Source organism: Cetorhinus maximus, chromosome 28 (genome assembly GCF_964194155.1).
Source record: "Cetorhinus maximus chromosome 28, sCetMax3.hap1.1, whole genome shotgun sequence".
Classification (NCBI taxonomy): Eukaryota; Metazoa; Chordata; class Chondrichthyes; order Lamniformes; family Cetorhinidae; genus Cetorhinus; species Cetorhinus maximus.
In genome coordinates this window covers 25,548,148-25,563,838 of record NC_135906.1, presented here as the reverse complement: position 1 = coordinate 25,563,838, position 15,691 = coordinate 25,548,148, and the positions used below count along the sequence as shown (strand labels likewise).

The window sequence follows — 15,691 nt, the reverse complement described above, 5'->3', positions numbered from 1 at the left end:
TTCAACCTGTCAATCTGGACTAAATTTACGTCAACATCTCTGAGGCAAAGGATGGTGTATTGACACATTGAGCCAACCGGCCCTCTCTCTCGATTTTGTTTTCACTGAGCTAACTGAAAACTCTTATCTCAATGGCTGGTCTCCTGATTAGATCCATTCGTCTTAGCTCCGTTTCTGAGGTTAGGTACTGGAAATGCAACACATCATTGCTCAGCTTCAGTGTCCAAGTACTTCGTTATAGCCAAGTAGGCTCGAGGGGCTGAATGGCCTTCTCCTATCCCCAGCTCTGTCTCCTCCCCTTCTTTGCTCAAATTTGGCATCAGATGAATATTCCTGTCGGATTCACATCAACTTACACACCGCGTTTTCTTTCAATCCTAATAGTGGACCCTACCTGTGGCTGCTTCACTGATCCTCAAACCCGGCCCTGACCATGAACCCCGGTGGTGATGCCTCTGCTGTTGAGCTGCAACCAAGGCTTCTTCAACCGGATTTTCAATATTCAAAACAAAAAGTAGACTTTTCCCTTCAAGGTAAACCTTGAAGGTCTGACAAGGTCTGCGTCGGTGATGGACCAATTTTGACCAAGATCGCAAAGTTCTTCTTTACATAAAGGGTTATCAATAAATGGAATCCAGGTTAGATAGTGCAATTAAAAAAAAAAGACCTTGGAATCATTCAAGAACCACGTGGTGATGTGTAGGGGAAGCTGTTGCTTCCCCTATTGGGATGATAACAATGGCATGAATGATCTTTCTTGTCCATACCTGCCTTGTGAATGGAATACCCTTTTTTAAAGAAATGCTTGACGTTAGGGTAGTGATTCCCAAACTATGGGCCGTGACCCTAATTGGGGTCACTGAAACAGTGAACGGAGTCATGAGCTCCCTTTATGTTGAGATTTTACCCTGCACCGGCATTGTAGCCCAGGTGGGGTCCAGTCCTGTTCTTGCCCTGCTTGCCTCTCAGTCTCTCTCTCTCTCTCTCCAAGACATGGGCCCCTGCCTGTGGCTGCTTCACTGATCCTCAAACCCGGCCCTGACCATCAACCCGGTGGTGATGCCTCTGCTGCTGAGCTGCTGAGCTGCTGCGCTGCGGCCTGTCTGAGCCCAATCCCACCACGCTGGTGGTGAGGCATGACTTGGGCTCCAACATCAGCTACCTCAAGACCCTGCATTTTCACTGCTTCCTGGGCAAGGTCCATGAGGTGCAGTGGCTCAGACGAAGTAATGGACTGGTGAGTACATAAAATAGTAACATTTTTACAAAGTACTTTAGAAAGTGCTTTATTGCTGTTTTGTTTTGGTTGGCATCTTTGCCACGATAATTTTCAAGTGTTAAAATGGGGTTGTATTAGAAAATAGCTTGGGAAGTACTGGATTAGTGGTTCTTGTAGCTTTTGAAATTACTATAATTGCGGAGGGAAGCAGAAAGGTACTGGTAAGTGGAGAGTAAAAATGAACAGGAGGACTGAAGTTTCTTCCACCTCCTAATAAGGCTATGCTCTGACAGATAAGCCCCAGTGTAGGGATGAAGAAAGATTAATGGCTTGTTAGTTGTCTTTGGAGGGGAAGCTACGAGTATTATAATTTCTCCCAGCTCACTAATGAACCTAATATGCCCAGTTTGTCAATCTATCATCTTGCACCAATAACATTATAAGTCACATAAAAATGACACTGATAGATGTTTCATTCTTCAATGCTGGGACCTGCCAGCCATTAATATAGAGTAGTATGCCAGCTTTATATGGCCGTGGTAACTGTCTAACATTGTTACCGGCAACTCTGTCTCAAAAGTGGCATGTCCTTTTCAACTTATCTTATTTGAAACATTGGCATTGCACCTTTTTTGAAATATACAAAAGTAGCTCCCTCCTGAAATCTCCATGGCAATGCCTCAACCAATCAGATCTACTTGCCAACCAATCAGCACCCCCTTCTCATGCAATATAAATTGTTGCTCCTTTTGAAATTTGGCATTCTTGTGTCAGTCCTGATGAGTGCAAGATGAAAAGCTTTGACAGCATGTCTCTTTTCAGCTACACTCAAGTTCTGTACTACCAAGTGGCTATTTGCTTGAAATGTAACATCACCTAGAATTTGTTTATATCATATGTACAATATATATGGAAAACATAAGTAAAATAGCCATCTTAGTGTATTATGTACCAATTTTCATTGCTCCACCTTCCCCTTTCTATCAGCTGTGGCTCAGCTGGTAGCACCCTCACTTTCAGAGTCAAAAGATTGTGAGTTCATAACCCCAGTCCAGTAACCTCAGCACCACAATCAAGGATGATACATCGGTGTGGTACTTGGGGAGTGCTGCTCTGTCAGAGATGCAATCTTTCAGATGAGACATGAAACTGAGACCCCCCTATGCTCTCTCAGGTGGATGTAAAAGATCCTAGAGTAATAGTTCAAAGAAGAGCTGGGGAGATAACCCTGGTATCCTGGCCAAAGTTTACCCCTCAGTCGACATTGCAAAAACAGATTGTATGGTCATTATCACATTGCTGTTTGTGGGAGCTTGCTGTGTGCAAATTGGCTGCCACCTTTCCTATATTACAACAGTGGCTACACTTCAAAAGCACTTCATTGGCTGTAAAGCTTTGAGACGCCCTGTGGTCATGAAAAGATGCTATAGAAATGCAACTCTCATTGTCCTTCCTTTAGGAAGATCCTTAAAACCTCCTTCTTTGGCCAAGCTATTGGCCACCTGCCATAATATCTCCTTATGTAGCCCAGTCTCACATTTTGTTTGATAACACTACTGTGAAGTGCCTTAGGCATTTTACTAGGTTAAGGGCGCTATAGAAATGCAAGCTGTTGTTGTATGGATTTGTATATTACAAGGACAATGTAGGGCCACTGGAGAAAATGCAAAAAAAAAGATTAACAAGGGTAATACCAGCATGAGTGGGGTAAATTATCTGGAAAGCCTGAACAGGTTGATGTCTTTTCTTTACAAAAGAGAAGATGAAGAGGTTTGATGGAGTCGAGATAGGGAATCTGCTTCCACTTGTGTGCGGGGGGAGAGGGAGTCCAAGACTAGGGGTCATTCATATAAGATAGCCATTAATAAATCCAACTGGGAATTCAGGAGAACCTTCTTCACCCAGAGAGTGGTGAGAATGTGGGATCAGGCACAACAGGGAGGGGTTGAGCCGATTCGAATAGACGCATATGAAGGGAATTCAGACAAACAGGCAGGGTGGAAATGAATGGTAGGATATGTTGATGGGTTGAGATGACGTAAATGATAGTGGGAGGAGGGTCATTAGGGATGGGCAATGAATGCTGGCCTAGCCAACGACGCCCACATCCCACAGATTAATAAAAAAAACGTGGAGCTTTAACACTGAAGGCCAAATGGCCTGTTTCTGTTTCGCAAATTCCGTGTATTGTATTGAGCAGCCTGAACTTTTCGAGCTATTCTCCTCATACTAACCACGTCCCCACACACTTTTGGCTCTGAATTGGCGTTGTTTTATTCTCAGCATCGTGCGATGGGCAAATGTGGTAAGTGAAGTCTCGAAACCAAAAGCGTGATGTTGTGCGAGTTATGCTGACATAGCAGAAAGTGCTTGCAGACAAGAAGCTTTTAATCTATAACAGAAATGTGCAACAACTGCAATGGGTGACTATTTTAGAGTTTGGATGATGTGAACCCTTTAATTGAGATACTTTTAATACACAACTGTTATTCCATGTGTATATTGATTTCATCTCCGAGTCACTGACTGAAGGACGCACTCCGTTCTGGATTGGATCTGCTAGGAATTCAAATGACTGAGCTCTTGACCTTCTATGATTCCGATGGATATGCTAGAATAAAGGCTTTTTAAAAACCTTAAATCAATTATTCAATCAGTTCCCAGAGATAGATTAAACCCTTGGCGGTTCGAAGTCTTGATTTATGTTGATGAATGGGGAAAGTTTCTTGTCAGTCAGCAGAGGAAGAACCTTCAGAGTTTTTTTCCTGAGCAGAGGGTAGTTTTCACAAAAATGGAGCTACAATTCCATTCAATTCATTTAGCTGATGTTTCATTGCAAACATAGCATAGGTAATTGTCTCGTAACCATCAGGAATTCTTCCATTGCTGTATACTCGGGAGGAAGGGATATGTGATCTATGCAATTGTCCATACACTGGTACCAGCAGGTGATGGGGAACTCAATTTGAGGCATTCGTCCACCATTTTTTCTCAGTAACTGAAACCGCCAATGTCCAAAATGAAGAAAGGAAAATAAAATATTTTCATTTATATAGTGCTTTTCATGATCACCACATGTCTCAAAATACTTTACAGCCAATGAAGTACTTTTGAAGTGTATAGTCAATATGTAGGAAAAGCCAACGTGCGCTCAGCAATCTCTACAAGCAGCAATTGTGATAATGACCAGATCATCTATTTTTTGGGGACGTTGATTGAGGTGTAAACATTAACCAGGGCACTGGGGAGAACTCACCTGTTCTTCTGCGATATAATATCATGAGATCTTGGACATCCAAATGAGAGGACCGACAGGAGTCTCGGTTTAACATCTCATCCAAAAGACAGCACCCCCAACAATGCCGCACTCCCTCAGTACTGCCCTTGAATGTCAGTCTTGATCTTTGTACCCAAGCCCTCAAGTAGGACCTGAACCCCGAAACCTGCGAGTCAGACATGAGCATGCCACCAACTGAGCCACAGCTGACACACAAAATAAAATTTGTAACAAGGAAAGGCATTAAAAAAATGTATGTACCGTAATAACTACATTAAATCTAACTTTGAAGTTCCATTTTGTACTTCTGAGCAACTTGATAAACGTTTTTACTTGAAGACTTCAAGAGCCTGAGACTCGGTTTTGTTTTGCATGGAGCTGATACGCAATAAGCTACAGCTCCTTGAGGCCAGGCTGTTAATCTGAGAGCAGATTTCCAGGATGCACCACTTGCGTAGTGTCAGCCCAGCTGGTAAGATTCTCAAATATTAGTTTCTTAAAAATTTTGTAAAGGAAATCCAAAAAAAACAAATTCCCAAATTTTCACAGAAATAACATTTAGACGAAGTAATTTACATCGAGTGTTTTCTGTGCCAAATGAGAACTATTCATACTCTTAAAGCCTGCTCCTGTTTATGCTTTTAATTCCTTAAATCCCACTATTTATTTTCCCAAGGAAGAAGTAAATGGTTTGCATATAACTGGATGACAAATTGAGCTGGTTTTCAACTAAATGTGTGACTAAAAATTATTATTTTTTAACTTCAGAAAGTATGTCAAGCTGAGAGAGGTAGACGGAGCAAGAGAAACACTACCCCCATCACTTCACATTCACAAGTCGAGAACAAACAATTGTTTACACAGATTTATTTATCCAGCCACTGCTGGTGAATAAAACACTAATTATGTGCTGAGCAGAAAATTCCAGAAGCCATGTGAAGTAACATTTTGTGCATCACTGTGATAAAGCTAACCATTTCTGAATTGTTGGTGTGCTTTTAATCCAGCTTCCACCAAGACCGCCTCCCTAGTGCTACCAGAGGGGCAGGAGTCAGCCATTCAGCCCATCCAGGTTGCACTTGGGTGTTACAAGCCCCCGTGTCTACAGTTAAATACAGTGCCTACCTCCGTCTGTTATTGTTATATATTGCCTGGCCACATTTCATCAGTTTTAGAAATAATATGGGCTACAAATAAATATGCGTGTAAAAGAATTGATATAAAATTAAGGGCAATCCTTCATAACTTTTGCGGTGTATTTGTAGAATAGCGCAGTGCGGAAGGACCATTTGGCCCATCGGGCCAGTGTCAGCTGTCTGGAAGAGCTACCCTCCCCCAGCTCTTTCCCCACAGCCCTGCCAATGATTTTTTTAATAAATATTTACCTAATTCCCTCATGGATGTTACAATTGAACCTGCTTCCTCCACCTTCCCAGGCATTGCAATCCAGGTCATCATAACTCACTCATCTCCCCCCGCCGCACCCCCCCCACCCCTCCTCCCCTCCCCGCCCCAATCCCTGCCATGGTTTCTTTGTGATTTATCTTAACTCAGTGCCCTTTGTTTACTGATCCAGTGGAAGCAGTTTCTCTCTATCTACGCAAGCGAAATCCTTCACCGTTTTGAACTCTTCTATTCGGTCTCACTCCAATAGCAACAATTACTTGCACTTAAATGGCACCTTTAATGTAGTAGGTGCCTCTTGTCCAACAAAACTTGATCACTGAGCCACGTGGCACCTTAGGACTGTCGGTCAAAAGCTTGATCAAAGAAGTATCTTTTTCAAGGAGGAGAGAGAGATAGTGAGGCGGAGAGGTTTAAGGAGGGAATTCCAGAGCTTAGGGCCCAGGCAGGTGAAGGCACGGCTGCCAGTGGATGAAAATTCAGGCTGTGCAATATGCCAGAATTGAAGGAACACAGATATCTTGGAGGGTTGTAGTGCTACATGGATGGGGAGGGTCAAGGACGTTGAGTTAAGCTTCTCTACATTACTGACTTCCCACATCCTTCTGGTAAATCTTCCCTGAAAGAAAGACTTGAATTTGCATAGCGCCTTCCATGGCCTTCGGATGTCCCAATTGCAGCCAATGAGATGTAGTCACTGTTGCAATGTAGGAAATGCAGCAGCCAATTTGTGCACAGCAAGCTCCCACAAACAGTAATGCGATAAATAACAAGATAATCGTTTTTTGTGAAGTTGATTGAGGGATGACTCCCTTGCTCTTCTACAAAATAGCGCCATGTATCTTTTAGATCTTCCAGAGAGGATAGGCAGGCCCTTGATTTAATTTCTGATCCCAAAGGCTGCACCTCTCCATCAATACTGCATAAGAACATAAGAGCATAAGAAATAGGAACAGGAGTAGGCCATTCAGCCCTTCAACCCTCCACCATTCAATTAGATCATGGCTGATCTGCTTGTGTTTTGAGTTCCACGTTCCCATCTACCCTCGATGACCTTTGATTCCCTTGTCTAACAAGAATCTATCTACCTCCACCTTAAAAATATTCAATGACCCCCGCCCCCACTGCTTTCTAAGGCAGAGAGTTCCAAAGTCACACAAAAAATTTCTCCTCATCTCTGTCCTAAAAGGGGGTGCCTAAATTTAAAATAGCAGCTCTGGACTCACCCACAAGAGGAGGCATCCTGGAGTGTCAGCTTTGAGCTTTCTGCTCAAACCCTAAAGTGGGACTTGACCCCACAACCTTGTGACTCAGAGGTAAGAGTGCTACCAACTGAGCCATGGCTGACAGCTCTAAGCCCTCTCCAAAGTCTAGGTATCCTTTCTAAAGTGTGGTGCTCAGCATTGGACACAAGACTCCTATGAATGGAAAGGGCCATGGAAAGTGGTCATTAAGGCATAGGTTAAAAATTCCAGAATGCCACGAAACAAGAACAGGATTTGATTCATTTGGTGACCCTGCCAGTAGATTGCTTCCAATACCTACTATTGATGTAAAACAACATTCCCTTTGTCCTATCATGAGGGCTCGGACTTGGAAAACATTACTTGGGAAAGAAATGTTGTCTTCGTTTTCGATCTCTTCAGGTTGAAAACAGCCACATGTGATTCTCCGTTGGGGTACTCCTTGAACAATTGCAATGAAGTGGGTGCTAGGTCTTGCTCCTTCCCTGTGGAGGGGTGCCTGCACTGGCCATTATTGCAGATAATGTTGTTGTGTGAGGAGAGGCTGGGCCGACTAGGCTGGTATTCGCTGGAGTTTAGAAGGATGAGAAGGGATCTCATTGAAACGTATAAAATTCTGACAGGGATGGACAGACTGGATGCAGGGATGATATTTCCTCTGGCTGGGGAGTCTAGAACAAGGGGTCACAATCTCATATTCGGGGTTGACCATTTAGGACTGAGCTGAAGAGAAACTTCTTCACTCAGAGGATGGTGAACCTGTAGAATTCTCTACCACACAGGGCTGTGCAGGCCAAGTCAATGAATATATTTAAGAAGGGAATAGATAGATTTCTAGACTCTAAAGGCGTCAAGGGGTTTGGGGAGAGAGCGGGAGTACGGCGTTGAGATAGAGGATCAGCCATGATCATATTGAATGGCAGAGCAGGCTCGAAGGGCCGAATGGCCTACTCCTGCTCCTAGTCTCTATGTTTCTATGTTGCAACTCTGTGATATCATGTGCTGTCTTCATTTTATTCCCCAATGAGTGCAAAACCGTGGTGTTTATTGTCATTCCTTTCTGAAGATAATATATGTTAGTGTGTAAAACAGGTCAAGGAAGGAATGAGAGTGAATCTGAAGTTTGGAGGCTCTTTGACCTGCTACATAATGTTCTGAAATGGGCCAGTGGTAAAGAAGCATCTCTTTTGCTCTGATTCTAAGGAGTCACCTTTATTATAAATCTGATGGAGAATTACAAATGACGGGGAATGATCATAAGGGAGTAATGCTATTGAAGGGTTGATAGGAGCAATAAGACTGGAGCTTCAATGATTTATAACATTTAAGCTTCTCAACAGGTTTACAGCCTTGAAATCACAACCCTGTTATTTATAATTATTAGCAAACTGCCCATGGCATTGTCCATGGTCAGAAAATGGATAGGTTTTATTGTGTACAAAATGCTGACAGAATAGGGAGATAGGACTTCAGCAACGCACCCCACAGAGTCACCTAATGGCCACAGGCTGCAACTACACCGTGACTGTTGACATCACAAAATCTGAATGGAGAGCAGTGACATAATAATTTATGACGGGGAATGCATGACCAAACACTGTGACAACACGGAAGTGAGGCTTGCAAACAGGAAGCAGATGCTGCGCACAAAGTTATTCAATAATATTTCAATAGACTGAGTTGAAAGGCCAGTGCTCCCCAGTGGACGTGGGGAAGATGTTTCCATTAGTAGGAGAGACTAGGACCCGAGGGCACAGCCTCAGAGTAAAGGGAAGACCTTTTAGAGCAGAGATGAGGAGAAACTTCTTTAGCCAGAGAGTGGTGAATCTATGGAATTCATTGCCACAGAAGGCTGTGGAGGCCAGGTCATTGAGTGTATTTAAGACCGAGATAGATAGGTTCTTGATTGGTAAGGGGGATCAAAGGTTACGGGGAGAAGGCGGGAGAATGGGGTTGAGAAACTTATCAGCCATGATTGAATGGTGGAGCAGACTCGATGGGCCAAATGGCCTAATTTCTGCTCCTATGTCTTATGGTCTTAAAGAAAGGGGAAGATGGAAGACGAAACATAATACGATGCTCAGGTGGGTGGCCAGACTGTTCTATTTAATTGTATGAAGAGAGGGATAATCAGCTTTTGCTTCATGTTTTCCCTCTTTCCGAATGCTAACTGGCCTGGTCGTTGTTGTTGATCAGCGCACTTTAACTCCAAGGCTCTGATGACAGGCAGCTCAAATCAGAAGCTCCATTTCACACCCTGGCCTCTAGGCTGCAGTACATGGGAAAGGCCCGAAAATGCATTACAAAGTGTTTTTTATTGGGTTAAGTAAACTTTTAACCCACTCCTGTCTTAAGTTCAATAGCTAGACGCACCACCCAAGATACTGAGCACTTTGCACAATCTCCGGCTAGGGTTGCCAACCCTCCAGGATTGGCCTGGAGTCTCCAGGAATTGAAGATCAATCTTCAGGACGCTGCTGTGTGCAACCCTGGAGAAAAATCATCGAGACATTCAGAAAGATTTTGTTTTTTGTCATTTTCTTTGAACATTTCTCTTTACCAGGTATAAAAATATTGAAAACAGTGCGGGGGGAAATAAAGGCTGTTTGGCTGACAGTCAAACATCATCCAATTGGGTATTGTACCTTTTTGCTTTCCAATTGGCATAGGAGGGCAGTACGTCATGAGGGGGGATGTGTTGGGCGACTAATGGCTGGAGTGTGGGGGAAAATCCTGTGATGAAACCTCCAGAAATACATTTCATCACAGTTGGCAACCCTATCTCTGGCCTGTGCTGTACTGGATAAAGCGAGCTCCGAGCTCCCAAGGTAAGGAGGAAAACATTGAACAGTGTGACTAGACTGTGATGCATCCTGTGGTTGAATTACCTCTGGACACCCACTGGGCAGTGGGCGGGTTGGGATTTGCCTGCCACATCATGACCTCAGCACTTCCTCACTCCGGGCGCCATATTTAAAGTGCGCCAGAGCTCAGCCTACTTCATGTCTACAGAGCAGGGCTGCTCCAGGCGACAGATGGCCCCAAAAGCAAAGAAGATGGCAGCCCCCAAATTTAGTGGCGCCTCACTGGAGCGCCTGCTGGGCACAGTAGAAGCTGGCGTGATGTCGTTTACACCCACTCTGGCTGCAGGAGGTCCAACAGAGTCACCATCTGGCCTGCAGGGCAGTGGCAGTGGTGGTCAGCACCACCAGAGGACAGACCAGGTCAGCCACCCTGTGCAGGAAGGGGATGAATGCTCTCATCTGTGCCGCCAGGGTAAGTCAACTACCTCATCACCCTCAACTCACACACTCCCAAACCCATCACACACCCACAGGGATCTCACACCTCAAGGGACAACACTACTAACTCTCACACACACCCTCACATCTCCATCAGGCTCATATCCTCTGGAACACGCGTCCTCATCCCGCCCATGGCTCCGCTCACTACACAAACATTCCACACAGAGCCATGTGTCCTGCTCACACTCTCTCCATCTGTTTCCGTGCAGGAGAAGCCTTCTCACATCAGCAGGGAAAGGTCCCAGACCAGGGGTGGAGTGGCCCACATTAGGCCCCTCACTCACTTTGAGGAGCGTGCCATCGTGCTGACTGGTGAGGACGTGGACCCTGCCTGTGGCGACGGTGAGGTCGGTTGCAAACGTGAGGATCCTGCACCACATCATCCCTCTCGCAATGCAACTGTGAGTGCTCTCTCTCCTGCTTTTGACACTGCTGCCATGCACCAATTATCTCTACTTTGGTTCACAGGGAGCTCTGCCAAGTGACTGTCACCCTCAGCCAGCCAGACCCTCAGCTCCATCCAGGTCCTCACCTCCAGCCAAGAGGACACCTCCCCCACTGAAGAGCTGGAAGACCCGTCACAGCCCTCAGCCACACCCTCCACCAGCGCAGGGATACACACCCCAGTGGGACCTAGATCTAGAGCAGGCTTGGGGTCACAGTCTGGTGGTCACCACACGGACAAGTGTCTGCAGCAGGAGGAGGTGGGTTCGGCCGAGCTCCCTGGCACTCGGAGGGCTGCTGGGGAAGAGGCGCCTGTGAGGTCGGAGTCAGATGTGTCTCTGGATTCGACCTTCCAACTGTTCCTGGAGAGTCAGCAGAAGGTGGAGGAAAATCACGCAGGGCAGTTAGAAGCCCTCAACAGAGTGGCACGTGAGTCAGAGGAGTGCATCTGCCCGCTCTCCGATGAAGTGTTGCTCACATGTGCGTGTATGAAGGCCTCCATGGGGAGGATGGCGGACGCCATGGAGACCCTGGTCCAGCAGAACACGGAGATGCGCGCAGACCTGCACTCCACTGTGATAGCCATGGGTCAGCGGCAACATGAGAGGGAAATGGGGCACCTCGACATCCCTTCAAGTGTTCTTTCCCCTCGAGAAGTCAGGCCTGGGCCCTTGGGCACCCGAAGGGAGGTGGAACAGCAGCTGGACACCCTTGGGTCATCCAGTCAGGAATCTCAGAGGCTGTCCGCTCTCTCTGCATCCCCTTTGCCTGTCACCCCCCCCTGAACCTCATCCTCTGTCACCGCAGAGGGGGCAGCTGGCCCACCGGAGGACAGTTAAAGCAAACTGGGGCCTTCAAAACCTTGGCTCTCCAGAGGACCCACGCTTAAGTCATCAGAGGCAACAGGGCCAATCACTGCACAGGCTGTCTCCACCCCTGCTGCAGATGTCAGGGCAGCACCTAGAAGAAGTGGTAGGCCTAGAAAAGTTAAGAAATTCTGATCACAAGTGGTTGCACGGGTGAACACATTTTGTCACTTTATAATCTGAAAATATATTCACTGTTACTGAATAATGTATAATGTTGTCTTTCAGCTTCATTGACAGGCTTTGAGAGTCCCCCCACTGCACTGCACCCCCCCATGAGCAGTTCAGCTGCACGCAGCCGGACCAGGAGTGATCCTGGAGGGAGAAGTGTGTGTGTGGCAGGGTCTTTCGGAGCCTCGTGAGAGCCTCTCCCACCCACACGGAGCCTTCATCCATCACACTCATCTTACTGTCCTGAGCGTATTCAGTGTTGCCAGCTGGGGTTCTCTTTCAGTTGTCCATCTGAGCTGACCCACATCTCCGCCCAGCCACTGACCTCACTCCCATGCATCTGCGTCCATCCAACATGAGGCTCCGCTCATGGTCATAGTCAAGCATCTCACCAGCTCACCTGTCCTTCCCCCTCCCCCTCTCCCCCATGTCCTTTCCCCCATCACTATCGACCTTCTCCCCCATCCCCATCATCATATTCCACCTCCCCACTATCATCTACCAACCCGAACCCTTATCTTTCCAGGATGTCCAGGTAAATGTGCACGTTCCCTACTTTCCTGAGAATCCTACCCCCATCCGCATTGACCTCCCTGACCTCCTCCTTCCCACCTTCAGGGTCTGTGTCTGCCTCCATGTCCCTTCCAACCACCCTCACCGTCCCTTCCACTGCGACCGAAGCACCCTCACCCTCCCACCCCATCAGCTCCCTCTGCCGCCTAGTCGGCCCATGGTCCAGGGTCCAGCCTCCAGGGTCCGGGAGCTGGAGGGCTCCAGCATCTCCCCCTCGCGTGTCCACGACCCGAGCAGGGCCCTAACGGGTAAGTCCCGACTCCTGCGTGTCACGCGTGTAATGGCGTGTTCTGGGTCGTTGTGTTTTCCCGCCGGTAAATCGCGCGTGGGGTGGGTGGGGGGTGGGGGGACGATTCTGGTCGGCCCTTGCTTTGTGTCCTGTTACCAGGGTGTAAGCTGCCGGCCTCCAGCGGGATTCGGGTTCTGCCTTGGCGGAGGCCGTGGGGTGGTCCCGCTGTGATTTCATGCCCGGCATTGCCGAATTGTCCCTCCTCCGCCCGCCACGATACCCGCCGCCCAATGGGACTGGATGATTCTGCCCTCCCGGTCAGAAGATTGTGGGTTCAAGCCCCACCCTAGAGACTTGCGCACAAAATTAAGGCTAACACTTCCTGTGCGGTATTGAGGAGGTGCTGCACTGTTGGAGGTGCAATTTTTCAGACACAGCATCAAACATTCCTCTCAGCCGGACGTAAGTGATCCCACGGTACTATTGGAAGAAGAGTTGGGGGGAGTCATCCCTGGTGTTCTGGTCAATATCTATCCCTAGGCCAACATGAATAGTATGATGATCTTGGCCATTAGCATTGTGTGGGATCTTGCTGTGCACAAATTGGCTGCCACGTTTCACTGTGGCTGAGCTGCAACAGGATGTCATTGGCTGTAAAATGCTCGGGGCTGACCTGAGATCATGACAGGCGCTATATAGATGCAAACCTGTGTCCACAGCTTAGTGCAAATATATATATATATATGTTTTTTTAAAAAAAATTGTGGTTTCCATTCAGGCAGGTGGCCCCAGGTTGGGCCCAGCCCCCTCCACTCTGTCCCAACAATGTGCCTCAGTGCCAACCGTGGAGGAGCTCCCATTTCCCACCTCCTTGGGCCTACCCCATTGACACTGTCGGCTAGTGCCATCGGTGCCTGCTTTGCCTGGTGTGGGCTTGGGGGGGGGTGGAGGGAGGGTGGTAATGAGGAGACGAGGCTGTGGGTGTTACATCAGGGGGGAAATTGGGTAAACCGTTTTATTGGAGGGAAGCCTGAGATTGCGGGGAGAGAGGGGACGCCAGTTTTGGGTTTGCTCCAAGGTAGAGAGCTGGCACAGAAAACTCTGCGCCATAGGCTCCCGTGGGGCTGTGCCCACAAGTTATGGGTTTGAGGAGATCCAAACTCATTTCATTATGGGGGAGGGGGCCCACACAGCCAAACCCACTATCATTCTGGGGTTGTGCTTAAGTTCAAAACCGTACAGGTGAAGCCTAGTGTCTCACTCATGGTGTCGCAGCATCACCTTAAATGTGTCTCGAAGGAAGGACCAGCGAGCGGACAGGTTAGACCATAAGACCATAAGAACAGAAATTAGGCCATTCGGCCCATCGAGTCTGCCCCGCCATTCAATCATGGTTGATAAGTTTCTCAACCCCATTCTCCCGCCTTCTCCCCGTAACCTTTGATCCCCTTACCAATCAAGAACCTATCTATCTCCGTCTTAAATGCACTCAATTTGTAGGCACCCTGAGGAAGAATGCTAATTCCCTCCTGAGTCGGGGTGAGGTGGTGGTGGTGGGGGTGAGGTGGGGGGGGGAAGGCGGGGAGAGAATGGCTAAGCGTTGCCGGGAGTAACGGTATCCAACGTGGCGACCGACACCCCAGCACGGAGAGCTTTTCCACGATGCCGCCGGTTATTTCTCTTTTCGATCTTCGGGGATGGAGAAGATCTCCCCGGTTGGAAGGATTCGCTCCGGGGGTTGGGGGGGAGGCGGGGGGCGGAAGAGCTGGATGAGGAGGCTGCCGAGAGAGGCCGGGCGTTCCTGCAGTGGGAATCTCTGCCGCCCAGCCAGAGATTCCCGACAGGAGCGCTGGAAAGCATCCATGCGAAAATGAAAATGACATCCCTGGTGACTCAGAAGGTGTGTGTGTGTGTGTGTGTGTGTGTGTGTGTGTGTGCCGGGAAAGGGAGGTGGCGGGGAAAGGGTAAAGGCAGTGAACTAATAAAGGAGATGGGTACAATACAAGATTACTGATTTCTGACAATTTATTAGCACAAGATAAAATACTGCAGTGATTTCAGTAACGTCTGCCAAGAGCCATCAAATCATTCCTCACTCTGCACATCTTTCCCCTCCCCCATTAGACCACCACCAATCGCATCTCCTCCTACATTCTGACAAAGCCTCTAGTTTATTAAACATTGCGATTGCTCAAACATTATATATATATATATATATATATATATATATATTTAACAAGCCAGGGAAAAGGAACAAAAAGCATCTCGTACGACAGAAAGTGAGGAGATATATATTTTTTTTGAAAATGCCGAAATCTTCTGAGGAGCCGGGTACCGAAACCTTGCCCCAGGCACAGAGCGAGCTGCCGGATTTTAGCCATTGTCACCTACAACCTCCATCCCTGAAGAATCTTCCGCATGTGCAACGCACTTCAGCTAAAAGATGAAAGGCTGATCGAGCTACACCCCGGCGTCCGCCTGCGAGGAAAGCCACAATCTCCTGACTAAAGAAAGCCAGCAAAAAAAAATCATCTACCCACCCCACCCTTAACCACCAGCACCAGCACCAACACCAGCACCAGCAGCAGCAGCAGCAGCACCACACCCTCCACCCCCACCACCACCACCCACCAAAAAAAAAAAAGATCTTGTTGCTATTCACCTACCAGAGCTTTCTCCCTCCGATCAAACTGCACCAACGTCATTGCTTGGAAAGTGATGAGCTCAGTACTCACAGGGCACCTTGCTTCAGCCTTCAAACCCCAGGCTGACAGTTTATCAGGACTCAGAGCTGTCAGCAGGTTTGATGTGCAGCCACGCACAACCTGAGCCAAACCTGATCCTCCCCCTTTTCCCCCCCTCCCTGTCTGTGTATACGTATATTTATATATTTAAAAAAAAACCCCCATAGGAATCATGCCCCATTTCTATATATTTTTTTTTGGTGGGGGAGGTGGGG

General features: G+C 47.5%; 1 protein-coding gene across 1 annotated transcript in view; it reads right to left on the bottom strand.

Annotated features, from left to right (window-relative positions):
- The window catches only part of LOC144668953 (ELAV-like protein 2), a 194,870-nt gene extending 179,394 nt beyond the window's left edge, over positions 1-15,476 (bottom strand). Inside the window, exon 1 of the mRNA XM_078531453.1 lies at positions 15,399-15,476. Within this exon, the coding sequence (XP_078387579.1) occupies positions 15,399-15,437 (39 nt within the window). The 5' untranslated portion in view covers positions 15,438-15,476. The remainder of the gene's footprint in view (positions 1-15,398) is intronic.
- Positions 15,477-15,691: the final 215 nt, after the last annotated feature.